Source organism: Trachurus trachurus (genome assembly GCF_905171665.1).
Source record: "Trachurus trachurus genome assembly, chromosome: 19".
Classification (NCBI taxonomy): domain Eukaryota; kingdom Metazoa; phylum Chordata; class Actinopteri; order Carangiformes; family Carangidae; genus Trachurus; species Trachurus trachurus.
In genome coordinates this window covers 9,321,357-9,342,799 of record NC_139913.1, presented here as the reverse complement: position 1 = coordinate 9,342,799, position 21,443 = coordinate 9,321,357, and the positions used below count along the sequence as shown (strand labels likewise).

General features: G+C 42.3%; 1 protein-coding gene across 8 annotated transcripts; it reads left to right on the top strand.

The window, feature by feature from the left end:
• Positions 1 to 5,249: 5,249 nt before the first annotated feature.
• On the top strand, positions 5,250 to 19,727 carry ldb3b (LIM domain binding 3b). 8 transcript variants are annotated; one of them, XM_083994930.1, is made up of 9 exons: positions 5,250 to 5,531; positions 9,101 to 9,252; positions 9,703 to 9,778; positions 13,820 to 13,842; positions 15,114 to 15,293; positions 16,701 to 16,724; positions 17,846 to 18,012; positions 18,179 to 18,215; positions 19,588 to 19,727. In XM_083994930.1, exons 1-9 carry the CDS (start codon positions 5,436 to 5,438, stop codon positions 19,682 to 19,684), a joined length of 852 nt encoding a protein of 283 aa, XP_083851056.1. In that variant the 5' UTR covers positions 5,250 to 5,435; the 3' UTR covers positions 19,685 to 19,727. The 8 variants fall into 8 exon arrangements, with proteins under 8 accessions (XP_083851056.1, XP_083851055.1, XP_083851054.1 ...); XM_083994929.1 differs by having other exon boundaries at positions 17,843 to 18,012; XM_083994928.1 differs by having other exon boundaries at positions 15,096 to 15,293.
• The last annotated feature ends 1,716 nt before the right edge of the window (positions 19,728 to 21,443 follow it).

The following is a 21,443-nucleotide window of genomic DNA, read 5'->3' as shown; positions in this document are numbered from 1 at the left end:
ATTGTCACAGCAATGTCAGATTTATTCAGACAACCCACCTTTTGGTGTGTTTTTGCATTTAATATTTTAAAAATGTTTCACTGCTTGGAAATCTGTCAAAAGTTCAGATGGATTCTCATATTATTTCTCGGGTGGTGCATGTTTAGAGAAAAATATATAAATGCTAAATTTGAGACCCTGGACCAGAACCACCATAAATATGTTTAAATTAAGATAAAGGAAACTACAGTGGCCCTGACTCAATGCTCTGCAACTTAAGAAAACAAATGTGCTGTAAATTTAGAAAACCACTTACAGTATGTGTACACGAATAAAGTGACGGACCAGGGTGAAAACCAGAGCTAAGCTTTCAGTTCGTATTTGTAAAAATAATATCTGGTAGCCTAAAAATAAACAAAACACAAACAAGTAGATGTTTCCATAACCTCTAAAGTCAAGAAGCAATGAACAAAAGCAAACCCCGGCTAGGTCCGTCACTTTTTATGTCCTTGGAAACACTTCTGTTTCTGCAGCGCTGTGCTGTCAAATTGACGATGTAGTTTCCTGAATTTGCGTGTTTTTTTTTTGCATATGTTGTCTCAAAGAGGAACTACGCAAGATTTTTACCAAAATTAAACGGCTTCGGAGTAATTGTGATGGTTAAAGGAGAATTCCAGTCATTTTCATATATGCTCTACAGCTCTAGGTCCCTAAAAATGATTTTGGATGTGGAAAAAAGCATCAAGACGAATACAACTGCTTTTTTTTCCCATAAAAAAATCATTTTTTTCCTCCTAAATCCATGTTTTCCTTGCATTTTTCTTTGTTGATATGGAAACAGTCCTGAGCTCGACAGTCAACTAGTAAGGTCTACCCTGGAAGCTAGCGAGTAAACAGTGATAAAAACACACGTTAACACTGCTCTCTCATATTAACGGATTTATGCACACTCACTACAGCATTTGTAGTGATATTTTGAGCATTAGCCTATATAGAGGCCAAAGTCGCGGTTAGAAGAACTGCCCCCATTACTTCGCTGTTTAATTGCAATATAGCGCAGCTAGCAGGAGGAGAGCTACTGTAGGTCCCGTCTGCACATATTTTTCTCTGATTTTTTCCTACTGTATGGGGGACCTAGAGCTGTAGAGCGTTACTTAGAAAATGACCGAAATTCTCCTTTAAATGACTTGTTACAGGGAGAACGTTGAGCTCTTAGGGCCAACGTAGGAAACACTGAGATACTGAACGTGAGCTCGGACAAATATTCTGCTTTTACCAGTTTTCTGCCCTCTAGTGGTAAAAAAAAAGAAAAAAAGAAAAAAAAAACTTAATGCTGCTTTAAAATGAGCTGATTTACCTCAGAAACCTAATAATCAGACAAACTGACATGTAGATTAAACAGTAACAGGAGAGCGTTCAGCCAATTTGCCCTCCCTCTGGCTCTTTGGTAATGATTTTTCCAGCGCGGTGACACGAGGCGACCCCGGCCCCCGACACAGATCGGACAGATCAGGTCATGAAACTGTCACAGCATCACCCAGTGTGTGTGTGTGTGTGTGTGTGTGTGTGTGTGTGTGTGTGTGTGTGTGTGTGTGTGTGTGTGTGTGTGTGTGTGTGTGTGTGTGTGTGTGTGTGTGTGTGTGTGTGTGTGTGTGTGTGTGTGTGTGTGTAAGAACTGGACTCAGTACTGTAATTCAGCATTCCTCCTCTTGATGCCATTTCTTTTCTGTGATATCAACTGTTACAGCAGATGTTGGAGACTTCACTGTTTTCATAGACGTGTGGTTTCAGGGTTGTTATCGTAGACAGATGTACAGAAACACCTCACCAGCTGTTTCACCGTCTTCTTCTGTTTGGTATGTTTTTCCCTCCACCTCTGTGCATTGCAGTTCCCTTTGAGATTCCTACAAATTTGCTGCATCATTGACTATGATTGTAATAACTGTTCTCGTTACGCACTGTCATTTTTGTGTTTGTTGAATCATGAACACTTAAATGAAACATTCAGATATTATTTAAAGAGGCAACAATGGTCCACCCGTTTCCATCAATGAATGTACAAATAGAAATTACATGTTAAAAAATGTCATGGATATAATTATTATTTTTTTGGCATTATTACAAAACAAAAATGAATATTATATATAAATATACTTTACCATTCACATGAATGGGGATTTATGAACATTTACATTTTTGCTCTAATGAAGTGATGGTTTTATTGAAGTGATGGTTTTATGTTGAGTTTTGTTTTCTTTGTACAAAATGTTTTGTGTTGTTTTTATTTATTTTTATAAATAAAAAAAAATGTTGCTGAGTACGACATAACAATTGCGGGTTATCTGTCTCCGCTGCGACGCTTTCATCGATTATTTTCTCTAAGGTGTAAACACAAGAAATTCACTCGTGGTTTATTTATTAATGATTTAGCTCCTATAAAACTGTTGGTTTACAGCAAAAAATGTTTCGTCCAGTTCGTTCCAGTCCTCAGATTGTTTATTTTAGCCCTCCAAAAACAAAATGGATCCAGTTTCTCGTCAGAAAACCAACATATTAGGTTTCACAAGTTGGAATTTGCTTTAAAAAAAAAAAACGTAATCCATTTGATGAATTTAAGGCAATTACATTCTTGTCAATCAACTGGATGATTCATCATTTCAGCTGCTCTACTTAAGAGGTTTTCACATCAATCCGATGAAAAACCAAACGCCATCTCTCCACACTCACATGTGTAATATTCATTCACATACATATTATACATTCATGTGCAGCAGCATAATGATGACAGTGATTACTGCAGCTCCTATAATGCATCAGCTGCCCATCAGTGTCGAGAGCGCTGAAAGATGTTTTCATAAATCCTGAACGGAAGAGGAGGTCCATGCATCGCAGCAGATAACAGCCTGAACGTGTTGCTGTCAGATAACAGTGTAAGTCATACGTGACTCATCTGTCTCACATGCCTCAGAGCAGATACATATGACAGACAATTAACCTGGAGGCTGTTTCAGGCCTCCCCCTGCAGAACTATGGCGCCCTGCAGAGGCCAGAGCCGGTACTCGATTTGTTTACATACCTGGGGTGTGAGGTGAGCAGGTGGGAGGTGATGTGACATTTTCATTGATTAATGTCTGGTTCGCATTTTCAATCGGTAAATCACTAAACAGGCTGTGGAAGTATTCACAATTTCAAGCAAAAAGAAGCAGCAATCAGACGATAGATACATTATTAAATCACCATTACTGATGCATGAATGGAGCTAACAATGTTCTCTAATCTAATATGTAACTATCATGTAGTATCAGCACAACCCTAAGTACTGCACTATTATTGAGTTAACGTACAGCTGACATACAATCCAAAAAAGTAAACATACACAGATTCACATATAGGCTAAATAAATAAATGAAAATTACATGTAAAATAAAGATGTGAAATGCCATAATAGCTGTGTAATTGCAGCTTTCAAATGGTAGAAAGCATCATATTTTTCCAGAGGTGCAGAAAAACTGTCCAGCTGTTACAGGAAAAGAATGATTTTATTTTAAAAAAAAGTGACAAAAACAAATCCCTGATGAGAGATACTGTAGTTGTAAATATAAAATAGGGATAGGAAAAAGGAATAGTGATGGCAAAAAGCAGGTTGGCTGGTTTTTCCTTTGATGCCAGAGTCAGTTTTTTTTCCTTCCAAGTAAAGTAGGCTTTTATTTTGGAAAACAACTTGCTTTTGATGTGAAGTGCTCCGTCTCTGCAGCACTTTGAGTCTCCTGTGTGAGCGCACAGCACATTAGCAGTGGTACACAAGAGAGCGTGTGTATTCGAGCGTGTATGCATGTGTGTATGTGTGTGTACGGTATCTGTGTGTGTGTGTGTGTGTGTGTGTGTGTGTGTGTGTGTGTGTGTGTGTGTGTGTGTGTGTGTGTGTGTGTGTGTGTGTGTGTGTGTGTGTGTGTGTGTGTGTGTGCATAGGTGTGAAGAGGCAATGAAACAAAGGTTCATCGGTGACCTCTCTGGTGTGTAATCATGCTTGATCTCTGTCACACCATTGCCACAAAGGTAATTTGCACAGAGTGTGAACTGTAAATGCTCACATGAGTGTGTGCTTTATCATGTGAGTGTGTGGTTCTGATTAATTTACCACTCCTGAGAAAGTTATAAGCTCCACTGCACAGCCCTAATTATACAGTACAGAAGAGGGGAAAAAAGACACATGAGCACATTCACAGGCAGCCCACGGAAACAAAAACAATAATAAAGAGAAAACGTTCATGAGCCTGTGGCACAGTGTGTTGCTGCATCAATGTGCACCTGAAAAATATTATTTCACTAAATGCAACAAGTCACCATGCTATATTGACCAGTGTCTGAATTTGTGTTTGTTTAACCCTAACAGCTGTGATTGGCTGCTAATTGAATTGCTCTGAGTCACACACAGACAAACAAACACACACACACACACACACACACACACACACACACACACACACACACACACACACACACACACACACACACACACACACACACACACACACACACACACACACAGACACACACAAACACAAAGCCTGGTGGCTCCATCAGCCTGGTGGGAGTGTTTCTAGGGAATCAGCGCTGGGTAATTTGTCGTTTCCTTTCCCGAGCAGAGCGGGGGACTGCGAGACTGAAAAGTGAATGACATCAGTGCGCTGAGAGTGATAAGGGATAATAGGGTGTTAGCAGTGTGTGTGTGTGTGAGAGAGAGAGGGATAGAGAGAGAGAGAGGGAGAATGTGTGGCAGTAAGAGAGGTCTATATTGGCGATGTGAGTCTGCAGCGAAGCATTCTGGGGCCTCGTGTTACAGGCCTTATAAGGGCCAGGGCCCCTGCGTCTCTGCTCGCCTCGGCTATTCTTAGGCTGTCTGTCCCTCACCCTCAGCAACCCTGCAGGCATGAAACTCTTCTCCATCTTGATATTGAGTTAAATGTTGATTTTTTTGTTTTTAAAAAAAGTTTGCACTTTGTGATTTGAGGTTTGTCCAGAGAAGTCTTTTTGTTAATGTCAGTCCGAGCTGGAGGACGTGTGTGATTCAGCCGTGTCTCAGCTTGGCTCTGTGCTTTTCTGTCTCTCTCCCTGTCTCTCTGTGTGTGTCTCCCTGCACACATGTGTGTATTTGTGTGCACATGTGCATGCCTCTCTGTGTGTGTCTGTGTGTGTGTGTCACAGAGGTTCCACAGCACCTGACCCACCCACCCTCCACCACCCACCACCCACCACCACCCCAGGGTGTTTGTCCTGAGAGCTGGGAGCTGGTTTGAAGCAAGGGCTGACGGACGGAGGAGGCGTACGTACGACTGGGACAAAAAGGATAGCAGGGGACGACCGGAGAACAAGGGGCACGCCGAGCAAGGGGGAGAGAAAGCACAGAGCCAGCAGGAGTTTTTGTTAGCAGGAGGAGTGTTGACGTTTAACCGAAGATGAGTACGTACACAGTGACTCTGAATGGCCCGGCTCCATGGGGCTTCAGACTACAGGGAGGAAAGGACTTCAACATGCCACTCACCATCTCCAGGGTAAGGACAGAGTCACCCCTCACCGAGTCAGACTGGTCGTGACAAAGCAACACACACATATATATATATATATATATATATATATATTTCTTTTCTTTTTTTTAAAAGAGAGAGCACACAAAAGCAACAAGTGGTGTGTGACACTGACAGGACACAGCACAGTGATAATCTGCTGTGAGGAAACAATGAACCACAGGGTCACAGTGTTGTGATGATGACACATGGCAAAATAATGCACCAGTGAGTTGAAAACTGAAACTGTCTGACTTTGTCACACTGATCTACACAAAGACAGTAAAACACACACATGCACAATAATGTAAACACAGAAACATCAGTACACTCACACATTATCCTGCTTGTGGATATGAATAAAGCTTCATTTTGGTGATTTACAGGTGAACAGATGTAGACGTCTCAAAGAAGTTTGTGGGGTTTTTTTGGACGTCTAGGTTACGTCTCTTCACTCTTTCAACTTTTAAATGACTCTCAGGTTTATCAATGAACCTCCCTCAGTCATTCAAACATCTGAATATGTCCTCGATGATGTAAAACTGTGATTTCTTTCAGCGCCGCTTCAACTGTAACTCACCTTTTCACCTGTGACACGTTGCCAGTTCTCAGCTTCGTCAACCTTGCGTCTATGCATGTGCATATGCGTGCGATACGCGTGTGCGCAGGTGTGATTTGTTCGTGTATGTATGTGTATGTGTGTGTGTGTGAGCAGTGGCAGTGCAGTGGCTAGTTATGTAATGTTGCTGTACATGATGATGATGGCAGCGAGGCTCAGATGTAATCTCAAGAGAGATTTCCAGAATAGAGCAGCGGTGGAGGGACAGGAATACTTTCACTGGAGCGGAGGCGCTGCTGCTTTAGTTCACTTTTCTTTTTTACTGCTGTCAGTTTCCATGAATTCACACCTGGGGGAGGCGGGGGGCACAAGTAAAATCAAGACTTTGAGCACTTTAAATACAAGTTTATATCTCCTCTACTCCCTCAAAGTTAAGCTTTTAAATCTAATGATCTTTCTAAGTGACTAAAGTGGGATTTTTTTTTCAATCACAAACTCAAAATTACACATTTTTATTGACAATATTCAGACTTTTTAACCCTCAACTCTCTGAAAACTAAAATTTGAGACTCATTTCTATTTTCACAAACAGCAGCAGACAAACAATTAGTGCTCCATTTTCTTATAAGTGACTTAAAACCATCAAAGTTTAGATTTTAAAAAAGTAAGCGTAAGAAAACATGGGGGAAGTTTAGTTAGTTTAGTTCTGACTCTGCAGCAGATAGACAGGACCTGTCTTTCTCTCTCCCTGTCTCCCTCTCCCTCTCTCTCTCTCTGGCAGGATAGCCTGAGTATTTACAGCGTTTCCTTTAAATAGCATTGGGAGAGGAGATGTGGATGGATGGAGAGAGGTGAGCGAGGAAGCTAATGGCGGCTTGTGTTACCTTCAGTAAGCTTTATTCATCGCTTATGGTCAGTTTCAGCTTTCGTGGAGCGTGGTGGTGGATGCCCGCCGCCATGGTGTGAGGGATGATGCAGGGTGCAGATGGATTTAGGGCGGGATGAGAGAGGAGGAAAAGGAGGGAGAGATGATGTTTACCTGGATCTGAACTCTGCACCTCCTGATGCTGCTCAGTCTCATTGATCCACAAACTCCACAAGCAGCTGCTCATGTGTCATCCTCTGATCCCAGTCTTAGGCGACTATAGGGGGAGAGGTTTGATCCCAGTCTTCTGCTGTGACATTGTGTCACTGGATTTGTGTTCATCCTGCGGCCATGTCGGCCTCTGGCAGGTTAACATAAAACACCGCGGCAGCTTGACGTGACACCTCGGGGTGCTGTTACAGTTTGACGTAACTCAGCCGCGGTTTGGATGACAGCCTACTTTTGCCAAGAACTAAGAAAGGAAAGAGGCACCAAGACAGTGGATTCCTCACATCTTGTTAGTCCCACTCATGAAATATGTGCCAAATCACATATTAAATGGTGAATGATGAAAAAAGCTGCTCAAATGCAGTAGCATCTCTAATCATAACTCTCTCAATATGTGTCACTTCAGTCTATTTACAAGCTCCCATGAGGGTGAGATATTTCTAAATGAATGAAAACAGCTCCCTGCTTTCTGATTGGCTGCTGTCGTGAGCTTGTGCACGTGGGGAAAACTTTGTGAAAACTTTGTGTCTTTTTATGGGCTGATCTAATGCACTTTGACACACTATAAAACACAAAAACAAAGCAGTTGCTCTCTCTCTGCTTTAGTCTCTATCCTCTGTTTGTCATCTGGCACATTTGAAGTATTTGGTGCGTTTGAAAACATGCATGGCAGAGCGGGGGCCGGGTGGTGTCGTGTGTCTACATGTGTGTTTGATTTACACAGCGGCGGCCGTGCAGAAATCATTTTTCTCTGCCTGATATCACTTTGCTTTGCTGCTGTAACTCTGCTTTCTAAACACACACACACACACACTAGAGAAAGATCCATGTGCAAAAAGGAAACGAAAAAATGTGCAACACTGACAGGAGTAGGAAAAAATAAATAAAGGGGGAATGTGACAGGTGGAGAGGAGCACTATAATTAATGTAAACAGAAAAGAGGATAAAATCTAGGAAGTCCTGAATGAATGTCAGCAGCAGGTGTGTGGGAGGGGTGTGGTGTGAAGTGTGTGTGTTTGGGGGGGACGGCAGCGGGGGCTCAGCTGGGTCAATCACAGTGAAGCCGCAGGCATCAACAGCGCCGCTTATTTTTAACTCTAACGAGTTGACTGTAAGCCTAGACCCAATACTGTATGGCCCCTCAGGCCCCCGGGCTCAGTTAAAACCTCCTGTGTGTGGAGTTCAACCACTGAAGTCTGGATCTGTAGCTCAGCCAGTGGAGTAAGTCGTCAGCTGAAGGTCAAAACTGCACTGATGAAATACAGCGGAGAAGTTTTTAAGATGGTTTAACTTTATATCTCTATCATCACTGCACTAATGGATCCTTAACATTTTCCCTCTCGGCCCAAATAAGATATAAAAACTCATGTTATGGCTCTTTTAGACAAACTCCTGCTGCTTTTCTCTGCATCCATCTCTGAGATAAAGACTTTTATTTGCTGCTGTGGAAACTGATTAGTATATGGTCCCCCCCCCCCCCCCCCCCCCCCCAAAAAAAAGAAACTTTAATCTGCGGCTCTTCGGAGGCAGATCAGATGGATTAGTTTATTTTGCTCTCTACCTTCTAAGCCTCATTTACTGAGCTGCTGCAGTCACAGCTGAAACGGCAGCTACACACGGAGCGAGGTGTTGCATCACAGAGGAAATCACATATTAGCCGAAGCTGCGGCGCCGTTCAACGTGTGGCGTTATATGAGGCTTAATATGAAACAGTTTAATTTAGATTTAACTGATATGCATCACCCACTATACCTCTATAAGTATTTACTCACTCCTTTGGCATATTTCTGTGATGGTGTTAAGTGCATATCTTTGTCAGCCCGGCTTGTGTATGTGTTTCATGAGGAATCTGTGTCACTTGTCCGTGTGTGACCTCCTCCGTTGACCTGCCCCTCTCCTCCATAGATAACCCCGGCCAGCAAGGCGGCGGGCGGCAGCCTGACCCAGGGAGACATCATCTCAGCCATCGACGGGGCGAGCACTGAGGGGATGACGCACCTGGAGGCCCAGAACAAGATCAAGTCTGTGACCAGCAAACTGGTCCTCACCATGCAGAAGTAAACAACCTGCACACTTGAAGAAAAACAACACACTGACACACAAACTGCAGTAGAAGCTGCAACGAGAACAGTCAAGGTCCCGGTTCTGGATAATGTGAATGTCAGAGCGTAAAAAGGAAGTGGGATAAATCAGTGTGGATGTTTTTGGAAGAGGTCAACGACTTAAAATATCCACAGATGGTGCTTCACTTTTAACCCACATATAAATACTCTGCACTGAATAATAATTAGCATCTCATGCGTGTTTGTCCACAAAATGAATTGACTTAATTCAAGAGAATACACAACATTACTGCAGAAAATAGTGTGTAAATATGCAAATAAAACTCATTCCAGTGTCACAAAATCTGGTACATGAACCGAAGACAGATGTATTGTTTTACCCCCTTGAACAGATGAATGTAATTAAATTCACAGGCTTTAATACTTTGCTGTTTTAATCTACAGATCAAGACGCCCTGCACCAGTTCCCACAGCAACTCCAAGAATGGACTCACCCATGCCCGTCATCCCCCACCAGAAGGTACAAACACCCAGTCAACACTAAAACTAAACCACCACTTATCCGTGCAAACATAACGTGGACTTCTGCATATTTGTCCTACATTTCGTCTGTCGCTCCTGTGCTGTATTCTTGTCCTGTGTGTTTTTATGAGAAACATCGTCTCGTCCATCAGACAGTGTCCTGCTGCCCTCTAGTGTGAAATATCCACAGTGCAACTTGCAGGGGAGTCAGAGGTCACCAAACACACAAACACAGACCACATGACAGGGAAATAAGGGCAACACAAGCGTCTCCATTCAGTCTCATTTCACTCTCTATACTCTCTGCGCCTCCTTTTAGAAAGTTATAAAAGCAAGAAATCTATTTTTGGAGATAAATTAAAATGCAAATGTGAGTGTCCTATAAATTTTCCAGGATAAATCGCCCTCTGAAGTGCTTAAAAAAGATCCAGAGCTCTTCTCGACCCCGGTCAAGGCTCCTGGCTCTCCTGCAGCAGCTGCCCTGTCTCCACCAGGTCAGCGGGGGCAGTACAATTCCCCCATCGGCCTCTACTCTCCCGAAACTCTCAAAGAAATGATGCTGATGCAGGGCAAGTTAGGAGACGGGGCGGCAGCTGCCGGGGGAGTTTCACCGCTGGGGTAGGTTTACCGAAAGGATATTTATTAACCCGCAGTTATGTAACACCCGGTGGAGATGACTTACAGGGATCTACCTTAAAACCAACAACACACCCAGGAAAAAGTAACATTCACTCTGGAGTAATGGAGTCGCACCTTTGTTTAACCTCACATTAACAGGACCCTGATGAGAAAATATACTCAGAACTTTCCAGCGCAATCCCAGCATTCATTCCTGTCACACGTGGCACTATTTTGGGAGCGTACACACAAACATACCTGGAGTGAATCCAGGTAACAGAATAGCAGGAGATCAGACTACAGGGTCATTTGACGATCTTTATTACAGGCAGATCTGAGAGACTGAACTAAAGGTCGTGTGGATTCAGCCTCAGGTTCTCAGATGCTGTCAAATTCGACTGAGATCCAAGCGGCCGGAGGTTAGACCACGATATGAATGAGCTTTTGGTTTCCTCCGTTCTTGTGAATGGTACAGACACGTATGGTGAATGAAAAATGAAATCGGGGACATGATTTTGCAGAAAAGAAATATTTTGCTGTCTCAGCTCCTGATTTCCCTCTTTTTTTCTTTTTTTTTTTTTTTTTTTTTATCTTCGAGCAAACAAACCCCCACCCTGTCCTCAGCTGCTGAGGGGAATGCAGAGTACTTATTCCTGTCTTGCCTGGGGAAGCAGAGACTTACTTGTGAGGCTTTTCTTTTCTTTTTTTTGGTGAGTTGAATTTACTGTTGAGGTCACAGGGAGGTGAACATTTAATGAGGCAACAGTATGGATAGTTTTAGGCCACTAGAAACTAAAATTCCCAACTTAAAAACTAATATGTTTAAACATTTTGTAATTGCATTTAGATTAAGTTTACTGTCATAAAACTAAGAGGAGCAGAAACGAATTGTAAATATACATGTGCAACCAGTGATATTCTTTCCCATGTTTTTGCTAAAATGCATTACAGTATCAGTGTTTCCCATTAATTAACGAGACTGTGGCGGTACCTCAATGCTTTCGTCTGTACATTGCATCAACATTGTGCAACACTATGTTAGCATAGAAATTGAGTCTGCTATTGCAACATGAAGATACAAAAAATTAAAAAGTAAGTAACTAATCCCATCTAGCCAAACAGAAACGTGACCATTGTTGAGTGAAAACTAGGGTCTTACATGGCCAGAACTGTCCCGACGCTTTGTTTTAGCGCTGCGTTAGCTCTAGAGAGTCAAAAATAGTCTAAAATATAGTTTATAATCCAACCAGAATAGTGCAGCTGTAGTTACCTCATCTATCAACACAATGCCGCTCTGTCACGTTCACTCTCATGTATGTCATGTTGCTGTTTTGGATGCTAGCTGATGGCTATGGCTATCTACGGAGCGAGAGATAACTGCAGTTCAGTAAATGTCCACCGGTCGGTTTCATTTATAACAATAATCTTCTGAATGTTAGGCTACATATATTAAATCCTTCAAGTTGTTGTTGGGAAAGAGGATGGAGGTGAAGTCATGCAATGCAATGCAATACATGCAGAGGTTAATTAAGGGCGTAATGTGGCCCGGCCTCTGACATATAACATCCAGGTATCAGTCGCTCCACTAATGCGTTTCCCCTCTGGAGCCTCGAGCCTCGAGCTGCTGCTGCTGCTGCTGCTGCTTTACAGTAAAAGAGGCCGAGAGGGAAAGTCAGTCAGGTGTCAGGAAACGTGCTCCAGACTCAGGCCGCGGGACGATGACGGCAAGTACCATGCCAACAGCCCCACCTCACTGGGTATATGGGGACTCTTGATTCCTCTGGCTCACACACACACACACACACACACACACCGGAGAGAGCAGCTGTTGTACATGGTCATGGAATGTTCTGCTCCGATTACACACCATCATCCTGAATCCCCTGAATGCCTCTTTTCCAAACCTGAGATAAGACCCCCCGTCCCAATACACACACACAAACACACACACACACACACACACAAATCCTCGTCTGTAGGGAGAAGTCTCACGTGTGAGGTGCTGCTGCTGCTGCGAGCACGTTCCACTTCACCTACTGTACCCTGAATGCATCCGATCCATGTACTGTATGAAGAGCCAAAGACCGTGACACTAGATCCATGATGGTCCTTTTATTTGGCTCCTGTAAGTCGATGGTGCAACCTCTCATCTGAAAAAAAAAAAAAAAAAAAAAAAAAGGCCTGTTCCTGGACTTAAATTTCAATATTCAAGGATTAACCAGTTTCCAATTCCCACCTCCAAACTAAAACTAGTACAAATGTTTTTGAGGAGTATTTTTAGGGAGGTTTTTATAATCCTTTAATTGACAGGCCGCTAATTACATGATAATGTCAAGAAATAGCCAAGAAATAACAAGTAATTAATGTCAAGAAATAGCCTAGAAATAACGGTCAATTTCATAGTAATTTCATGTTTTCCATAAAGGCAAAAGGTTACACATGCACATACAATTTTTCTCCACCACCAAGTCCTTACAATTGACTGTTATTCCTGTGCTATTAGCAATCAATTGTTATCAATGTTATGTCTACAGTATGGCTATATTTCTCAACATTACTATGAAATTGACTGTTATTTCTAGGCTATTTCTAGACATTATGACAAAATTACTTGTCATTACTTGTTATTTCTTGACATTATCACGTAATTAGCAGCCTGTAAATTAAAGGGTTACCGATTTATTTAATACTAAGCACTCTGGGGCTTCATTCAGATGTCAGATTAACATAAAAAGTGAAACATTTCACATTTGAAAGATAGTGTAATTGAGAAAAGGTGTTAAGTTTCCTAGGTACACTGAGGTTTCCTTCCCTTATGGAAGTTCCAGTTTCACTTTAGCTCACTATTGATTTGAATCCAGCAGCTTGATTTATTGTGACGCACTCTCAAACATCGCTGTCATTACTGCAGTGGCAGCGATGGAAGTTATTCAGTTTGATAAAGTCTGGATGCGAACGTGCTGGAACAGCTTGCTCACTTGTGATTTATTCCGTCGTATAACACCTTGTACATTACAGTGCAGTCATGGCAGCTTCTCCTACTCCGCCTGTATTCATAGCTGCTGCACTTCTGACATAAGTGGATCAGGTGGTTTGTGTTGTGTTTGTGTAGTTGTGTGTATTTGTGTCTGTTCAGTGCTAAATGTGTCTCTGCAGACCTCCCCGACCCCCCCTGTCCTGTGTCATGTGATCGAGGCACTTCTGCCCTTGTCAGTCACTCCTGATGATGCAGAGTGGGGGGAGAGCTGGGAAATATGGCCATTTCTATTCTTACCTGTAGCTACATGGGATTACAGGATAGCGCTGATTATTTGGAGAGTTTCCCAGCAAACGCACATGGTGCCATTGTTGTCACCAAAATATCACCGGTGATTCATTACATTCTCTCCCTCTCTGTCTGTCCTTCTCTGGTGTGTTTCAGGTTATCGCAAACACAGCTGCAAAGTCAGTACCATCGTGTTCCCGAGTTTTTATTGTGCATGACGTAGTGAAGGGGTTTCGTTTTTAGCTGGTGATTCTGCTGTGAAGTGAAGTGAAGTTCATGTGTGTGAAGCTTCAGTGTGTCTGTAACAGCAGGTCCTCTGTGTCAGATCATTAACAGCAGCTGAAGTGAAAAAGTAAAACTCAAGCTGTCTTGACTTTACTTGAGTAAACTCTGAGACTTTCTACTTTTCCTTCAGCTTTATCAATAAGGGTTTTACTAAATATACTTTATGAAATCATAAAGATAAGCTCTTCAAGATTACGCTTGATTATATGTGTTTAGAAATATTTATTTTCCAAACTCTTATCAATATTTTTCATCTGTTTCACTTTCATATTCATTTTGTGAATGCATGAGCAGTTAGTGTGTTTGTGTGTCAGCGAAGGACCATCTGCGCTGTGTGTTTGTGTCATTGTGTATTATCAGATAATAATCAGTCTTGTCGGTTCAGTCTGGTGGTTGTTGTTGTGTTAAATTAGCATGTTTGGTTTTCTTTTGGACTGGTGTGTCAGATTTACAGTATATTGATGTTTCCCTCCAGTAAAAGTTTCTATTTTGTCGTTAGTGACAGAACCTAATTGATTGTTTAAGCCTCTGTCCCAGTTCCACACTACATACTAATGCTAAGTAGTGTACACATTATATAAAGTCAGTTTTTGTCATAAATCAAAATACATTTCCCAGAGCGCAATTATCACTGTTACTGACAGTTTTGTATTATTTTCATGGTCTTGGAAATGAATTTACATCCTTAAAGGAAAAACTTTGAATACATTGAATTTTGTCATTGGAGTTTTCCAATAAGAGCATCATTCAACCTGAGAGAAATGCAAACAAACAAAATAAATGTTGGTAGTATGAAACTGGGGCATATTTTGAAGTATAGTTTGTTGTCGAGTATTTGCTGTGAGAAGTGAATTCAGAGTGAATATTGCGCGGTACAACAGCTCCCCCTGTCTGTCGGTTGCATCTCTGCATGCTGACCCACTTTCCTCCCTTCACTTTGGTGCTTTCTCTGTCATTTCTCTCCTCTCAAATTCCCCTCTTCTCCTCCTCCTCCTCTTCCAACCCCCTCCTCCCGTCTGTTAACCCTCTCCTCTTCCTCCTCCTCCCCACGTCTGTTAACCCCCTCCTCTTCACCCGTGCACCTGAAACCCCCCAAACCCCCCCACCCCCCAACCCCCTGCGTCCCATTGACCTCTGACACTGACAGTGTGGAATACACCCCCAGCTTCAACCCCATTGCTCTGAAAGACTCAGCCCTGTCCACCCACAAGCCCATCGAGGTGAGGGGTCCGGGTGGAAAGGCCACCATCGTTCACGCCCAGTACAACACACCAATCAGCATGTACTCACAGGATGCCATCATGGACGCCATCGCAGGCCAGTCGCAGGCCAAGGGACACGACAGGTGAGGTCACATGACCAAACTGACCCTTCTTTCCCCCCCCATCTCTCTGGACTCGTACGTGCTCTCTCCACTCACGCACCTGACAACACATCACACTGATCAAACCAGCCCACACGCCAAGAAACTGAAGTGTCGGTTCACCTGAATTACAACAACAACAAAAAAAAACCTTCATGTCCAGGTTTTGTCCATCTCTAAGATTTCTCCACTTTCGATTTAATGAGATTGGATAGTTCAGATGACCTTGGTGCACCTTTCTCAACAGCATCCTGGTCACTCTGGGACATCTTTCTACCAAAGAAAGAGTCTTTTTTAAAATTGTCTTCACCCCCATTTGGGTTTTTAAATTACATTGTACTCAAACAAAAAGTCCAACTACAAAAATGTTGAGCACAAAAAGCCAATAATCAAACACCAAACTATACTCTGTTTTGGGGTGCTGTCGAGTTTGTCCATAGTTCATAAATCAATTCATTTTTAGGTCCACGATCTATCGTTTGGTGAATCAGTTGGGCCCGTGGGTATTGTATGTTTTTGGAGACTATCACCAAACTTACTAGCCTAGAAATCTAGACGCACCCTAGCGGCAGCAAAAATATTTGCTCCGTAGGTGGGTCTAGAAACGAGCCATAGGAACTTTTTGAGTCTCGAACACCGTTTGTGTTCACCAATCACAGCGCTCTATCTGTTTAGAGAGTCGTTGGGCGGGCTTAACGCGACGACGACATACATTTTAATTGGCTTGTCAGGCTAACGTCATCCTGCTCTTTGCTCTGATTAGCTACCTGATTAGCTAGCGCTACCCTATTGGTGCAGAGGCAGTTTGAAAGACAGCCTTCATCCTGCCCCCTGGATTGAGCCGAGGTCTACCGGTCGTTGCCAGACTATACATTTTAGTGATATAGTCTGGCTTGTCAGGCTACAAACTTACAGGAAACATCTCAGAAACGAATCAGAAGGTTAAATTTAATATGAATATTGATTATCCATGAGAAGCCAGGATACTTCCTGAACCGGAAGCCCTTCTAACATCACAACTCAAGGGTGTAGAAATCTTGCAGATGGACACACAACCTTTGCAAAATAACAAACAAATATGGCTATGACCACTTTTTTATATATTATTTGGGTGAACCAACCCTTTAAGATACATTTTGCTTGAAAAGCCCAATTGGAAAGCAGCTTTTTAAACGTATAGACTTTAGGCTGCTACGACTAGTACGACGTGTAGCTACGTATGGCCGGGCTTTTCCTTGTTGTCTGTGTTCGTGCCACGTACTGTACTCCTCCCTGCCTTTCACCCACTTTCCTCTGCTCATTCCATCCACAACCAATCAACCAACCACACCTGTGCTGTCCTCCACCCATCCCTCCCCATCTTCCCTTCCTGGTTGCGACCCCATGCAGTGAGGAGGCGGGCTCCCCCTTGGCGTAAGTACAGCAGCGGCGCTCCTTTTCCATCCTCGCCTCGCCTCGCCTCGCCTCATTCATGTGTCTCCTTCCTCCGTCTCATGATTTGGTAACAGCTTGTGCATCGCTCCAAATGTCACATCAACTAATATACAAGATCCACAGCATCTATTTATCTGCTATTTTTATGTCTTTACATTTGTTCCTGACGTGTATCAAAACCGAGGTGTTTGGCGAATAAACTAACTAACCACAAGGCCGCCATGGACCCGTCATGCAGTCTTGTGTGTAGAAGTACTTGGAAGTACTTTGGTCAGAGTGTGAGAGTGCAAGTTGTGTTTGGGTCCTCTCTTTTTTTGGAGTCCTCATTGAAAAGGAAAAGCAGACTATAGCGTCGAAGCCCGAGGAACCTGATGGGATTTCATGGCATGGGAATGTTCTGAGTATCAAATCACAGGTTTTCAAACAACTACTGTCCGACTTGTACTGACCGACTTCTCTAACACTCATTAATGCTGAAAGAAAACAACAACACTATTACAGTTATGTTGCTGTGTAAACTCACTCTGTCTACTGTACAGTAGGTGCAAAATCAGTAACTGAACAGACTAAGGGAAGTTTTCTATGTTTTCTAACTGACACTGGTGCCCCCTAGTGGTAGGTTACACGGACTGCAACACTCTCACCAGTATTCACATTGTCTGATTGGAAACATGATGATATATTTAAAGTCAACGTGTTTGGTTGCAACTTAACAACACATGAAAGTTGCACTATTAGTGACCACACCTAATCATGTTCATCAGAAATGATGAGGTGATGTGTGGCCAGAGGTCAAACTGGTGAGATGTTAGTGCAGAACTATGTATTTCTTATCATTTCCCACCATTTTTCCATTGTTTTTAACCCACTCGGAAAGAAAATGCATTTTTTAAAAGTTGATTTGACCTGCGATTGTTAAGTTTAGTGGTAATGATTTATATTTATATTTCTTAACCCACGCTGTATGTTATTAACTTTTTAATTTGAGACACATAACATATATAAACACCAAACATACAGTAGCCCTTAAGACAAGAGTGGTTCAGCCTCTGTGGTTGTGGACAGTCCTCCTTCACTCAGACCTCCTCTCCCTTCAGCAGCAGCGTACTGCCCGTCAAGGACCCTGTGGTCGACTGTGCATCCCCCGTGTACCAGGCAGTGATCAGGCCAGGAGGAAACCAGGACATGTCTGAGTGGGCTCGTCGCGCTGCCAACCTGCAGTCCAAGAGCTTCAGGACTCTGGCCCACATCACTGGCACCGAATACAGTCAGTACACAATGACTACTCTCTTTTTTTTGGCTGTCTCATTTGGCTTTCCCTACTTTCTCTCTTGACCTTCTTGATGCTCATCTCTGCCAAGCCTCACTTCTTGCTCACACTCCGTTATCATCTCATTAGTGAGTCCTTAACAAGTGTCTCCCTCCTCATACAGTGCAAGACCCAGATGAGGAAGCCCTGCAGAGGTCGAGGTAAGGAGGGGTTTGTTGCAGACTCCTCAGGCAGCAGCAGCTCAGCTCTGCATGCACCTTTGTTTTTTTCCATAATTGAACATTTTTTCTTGTTGCAGCATTTTGGGATATATGTTCATTTGCTCTTTGTGAGATGAAAAAATTGATACCACTCAAGTTTATACATTGATCAAAAGTCATTTGTGGAGGCAGCGTCTCACGATCCATTGTTACGTTTTATTGTTAAAGGGACAACGAGGAGTTTTGGAAAAGCGAAGCGTTTTCACACTACATTTATGAGCCTCCGCGCGCACCGTGAAATTCTTTGACCGGCGCAAGACAGACTCATGTTTTCATTCATCAAGAATTAAAGTCAGAGGTTCGAAGACGATCACATACCGTCGTAGTTCCGACCATAAACGGCGATTCGGCTGCGTTATTCTCATGACTCGCCACGAAACTGAAAGTAAAGAAACGCTGGTCGGCTCGACCAGCATTTCCGCCACCACTAATAATAACAAAATAACGATAGACACAAAACGATATATTTATCGAAAATGGGCCCATTAACAAGTGTGGGTAGCGTAGATTCATCCACATTAACGTGAGACTTTTTTATAACCAAATAGAAACTCCTTGTTGTCCCTTTAAGTGACATCTAGTGATCTAAGAGAGTCGAGTCCAAGTGATAAAGACCGTTAGTAGCTGTAGTGATTATGACAAGAGCATCAGGTGACTTTAAAGCAATTAAGTCCATAAAGTAAAAAAGTGGAGTGATTGATCGACAAAACATCAGATTATTAAACCAATGTTTGTTCCTTGTTTCAAACCAACAGATCCACAAATGCTCATTAAGCTTCAGCATGTGTTTGTAATTGCATCCTTGATGATGAACCTCATGCACAATGTTTCCCATTCCCCCAAATGTTTATCGTTTTAAATTAATTAATTTAGTACATGGAATAGAAACAAATGGGCCTCAGTTCACGCCTCTCAAATATTAGCATTACATTAGAGTCATTGTGGTATTTTGGATAATTGTTTTCCATCTTCCACGAGTTCCTCAAACATCCCCAGTTAATTATTTTTTAGAGAAACTGATGCCTCCCGCTGTGACTCAAATGCAAATACCTGAGAACCAAACAGGCTCAATTACTCAGGCATTCCTAATTAACATGTCTTGGTTGTTGGTTTATTTCGTTTCCTTGAGACGAAGCCAAAGTGAGCCGTTCACAGACATGACATGAGAGTGGTATCAATCTTCTTATTGAGTTGTTCAGCACAAAAGCAAATAAGTGTAGCGACACAAACAAAATTGCTGAGCTATTCTCTTACAAATGGGATTAATTAATTACCTGATGTAAGAGCCGTGTCCTTCCTTCTGCACCATCAGAGAGAAGTTTGAGTCAGAGGTGAAAGGGCCTCGCTTTGCCAAGCTGAAGAATTGGCACCACGGACTGTCGGCACAGATCCTCAACATCCAGGAGTAAAGAGGAACAGGAGGGAAGAGAGAGAGCGAGAGAGAGAAAGAAAGAGAGAGACAGAGAGGAGGAGGAGGACGACATTAAAAGGAGGACATGGACAAAAAGCACAGGAGTTAACAGGAAGTGGGGATAAATTATGGAGGGAGGAAAAAAAAGGAGGAACTCCTCAGCGATGTGAGACAGTGTTGTAGACTCTAGATTAGTAGAAGGTGAGATACTAACTGTTAGTGTGAGGATGCTCTGTGTTCATAAGCTCAGTATTACCTGTCAAATGTATCTGTCCACTGCTAAAAACCTGATGTCGCATTTGGGTTTTTCTTTCTTTCTTTGTTTCCTGTTTGTCCGGGTTCTGTCTCTCTTACGTGGAAGGGAAATTGTACAAAAAATAATAAGTATTCAAGTGAAAATGCAGAACTGATGTTTCTTTTATGTTCCCCCCCCCGCCCCTTACCCTCCTCCCCCGTACATAAACCGCATACACAAAACGTAGGGATTTTAACTCCATCAGCATGTTTGTAAGAAGGCACTCAAATATGTACTGATATCATTGTGAATAAATGTTTTGTTAAAACTATAGAGCTGAGTGAACTGTTGCAAACCCACATATGTCTATCTCGGGAGAATCAAACCTGGAGGCGTGATGCAGTGTCATGAGTGATAGACACATTCCTCAATAACTGAGTCGCATTTCCTGTCACTGCCAGTGCCACTGGGAAACCAGATGGGCTGTTTTGACTTTGCAAATCAGATTGTCTATCATTAGGAACATCTAATAGCTTTTGACAGCATGATATGATTGTATATTAGCTGGTGGCACCACGGACAGTGACACAGTTGTTGTGGCAGGAGCTGGATATTATTATTGTTGCTGCTTTATTGTTCCTGTTCAACGAAAATATGACACAGCACACACGAAGCAAAGGATTGAACATTTAATCTTTAAAGGTTTATTTCATCATAATCAATCAAATTATTTATTTTCTCAGGGACATAATCAAAAATAAAATCGTCAAAATGTTATCAAGACATTAACGTTTGAAGTGGGCTGTAGGTTTTTCACAATGAGTCTGTTTTGACGAGGACGTTTGATAAGCATAAACATTCATGTCTACAAGTATAGTAATAATATTGTAAGTATATCACCTGTAATGAATAGGGTTATAGGGTAGTCAACATGAACTTGAACTGAAGTTGATCCAGATACTAAAGTATGAAGAGAAACTCTTTCAACCCTGGATCAACAGAATCAGCCCAACAATATGAAATTGTGTCGTCTGCATAGAAACGGATGTTCCTGTTATATAACAAAGGCAAAAAATACAATATGACGATATTCAGATTCAGATTTATTTGTTCTTTGCATGAAACTTGTTTTCACCAACCTGTACAAACAAACATCCTCAAGATACAACATACACATACACACATTATGAAAACATCACCTAGGCTACATATAACAATAAACAAAACACACATTTAGTGACTCACTGATCTGTTTAGCTCTGTTATAGCAGAGGGGACAAAGCTCCTGCTGAATTTAACCCTTTTCCAGGTCAGTGAACTATAACGCAACGATATAAACTGTGAACGTGATGGTACCTACAATTAAACCTTGAGGGACACCTTTCATTATCAGGGAAATCGGGTTTCACAAACTGTTTACAATCAGACATAAGCAGCAATATGATCACAACCAATATGTGAGAACAGGGAGTGACTGAAATCCACCACAGTCATGTCATCTAAAATTAAATATTAGATTGTA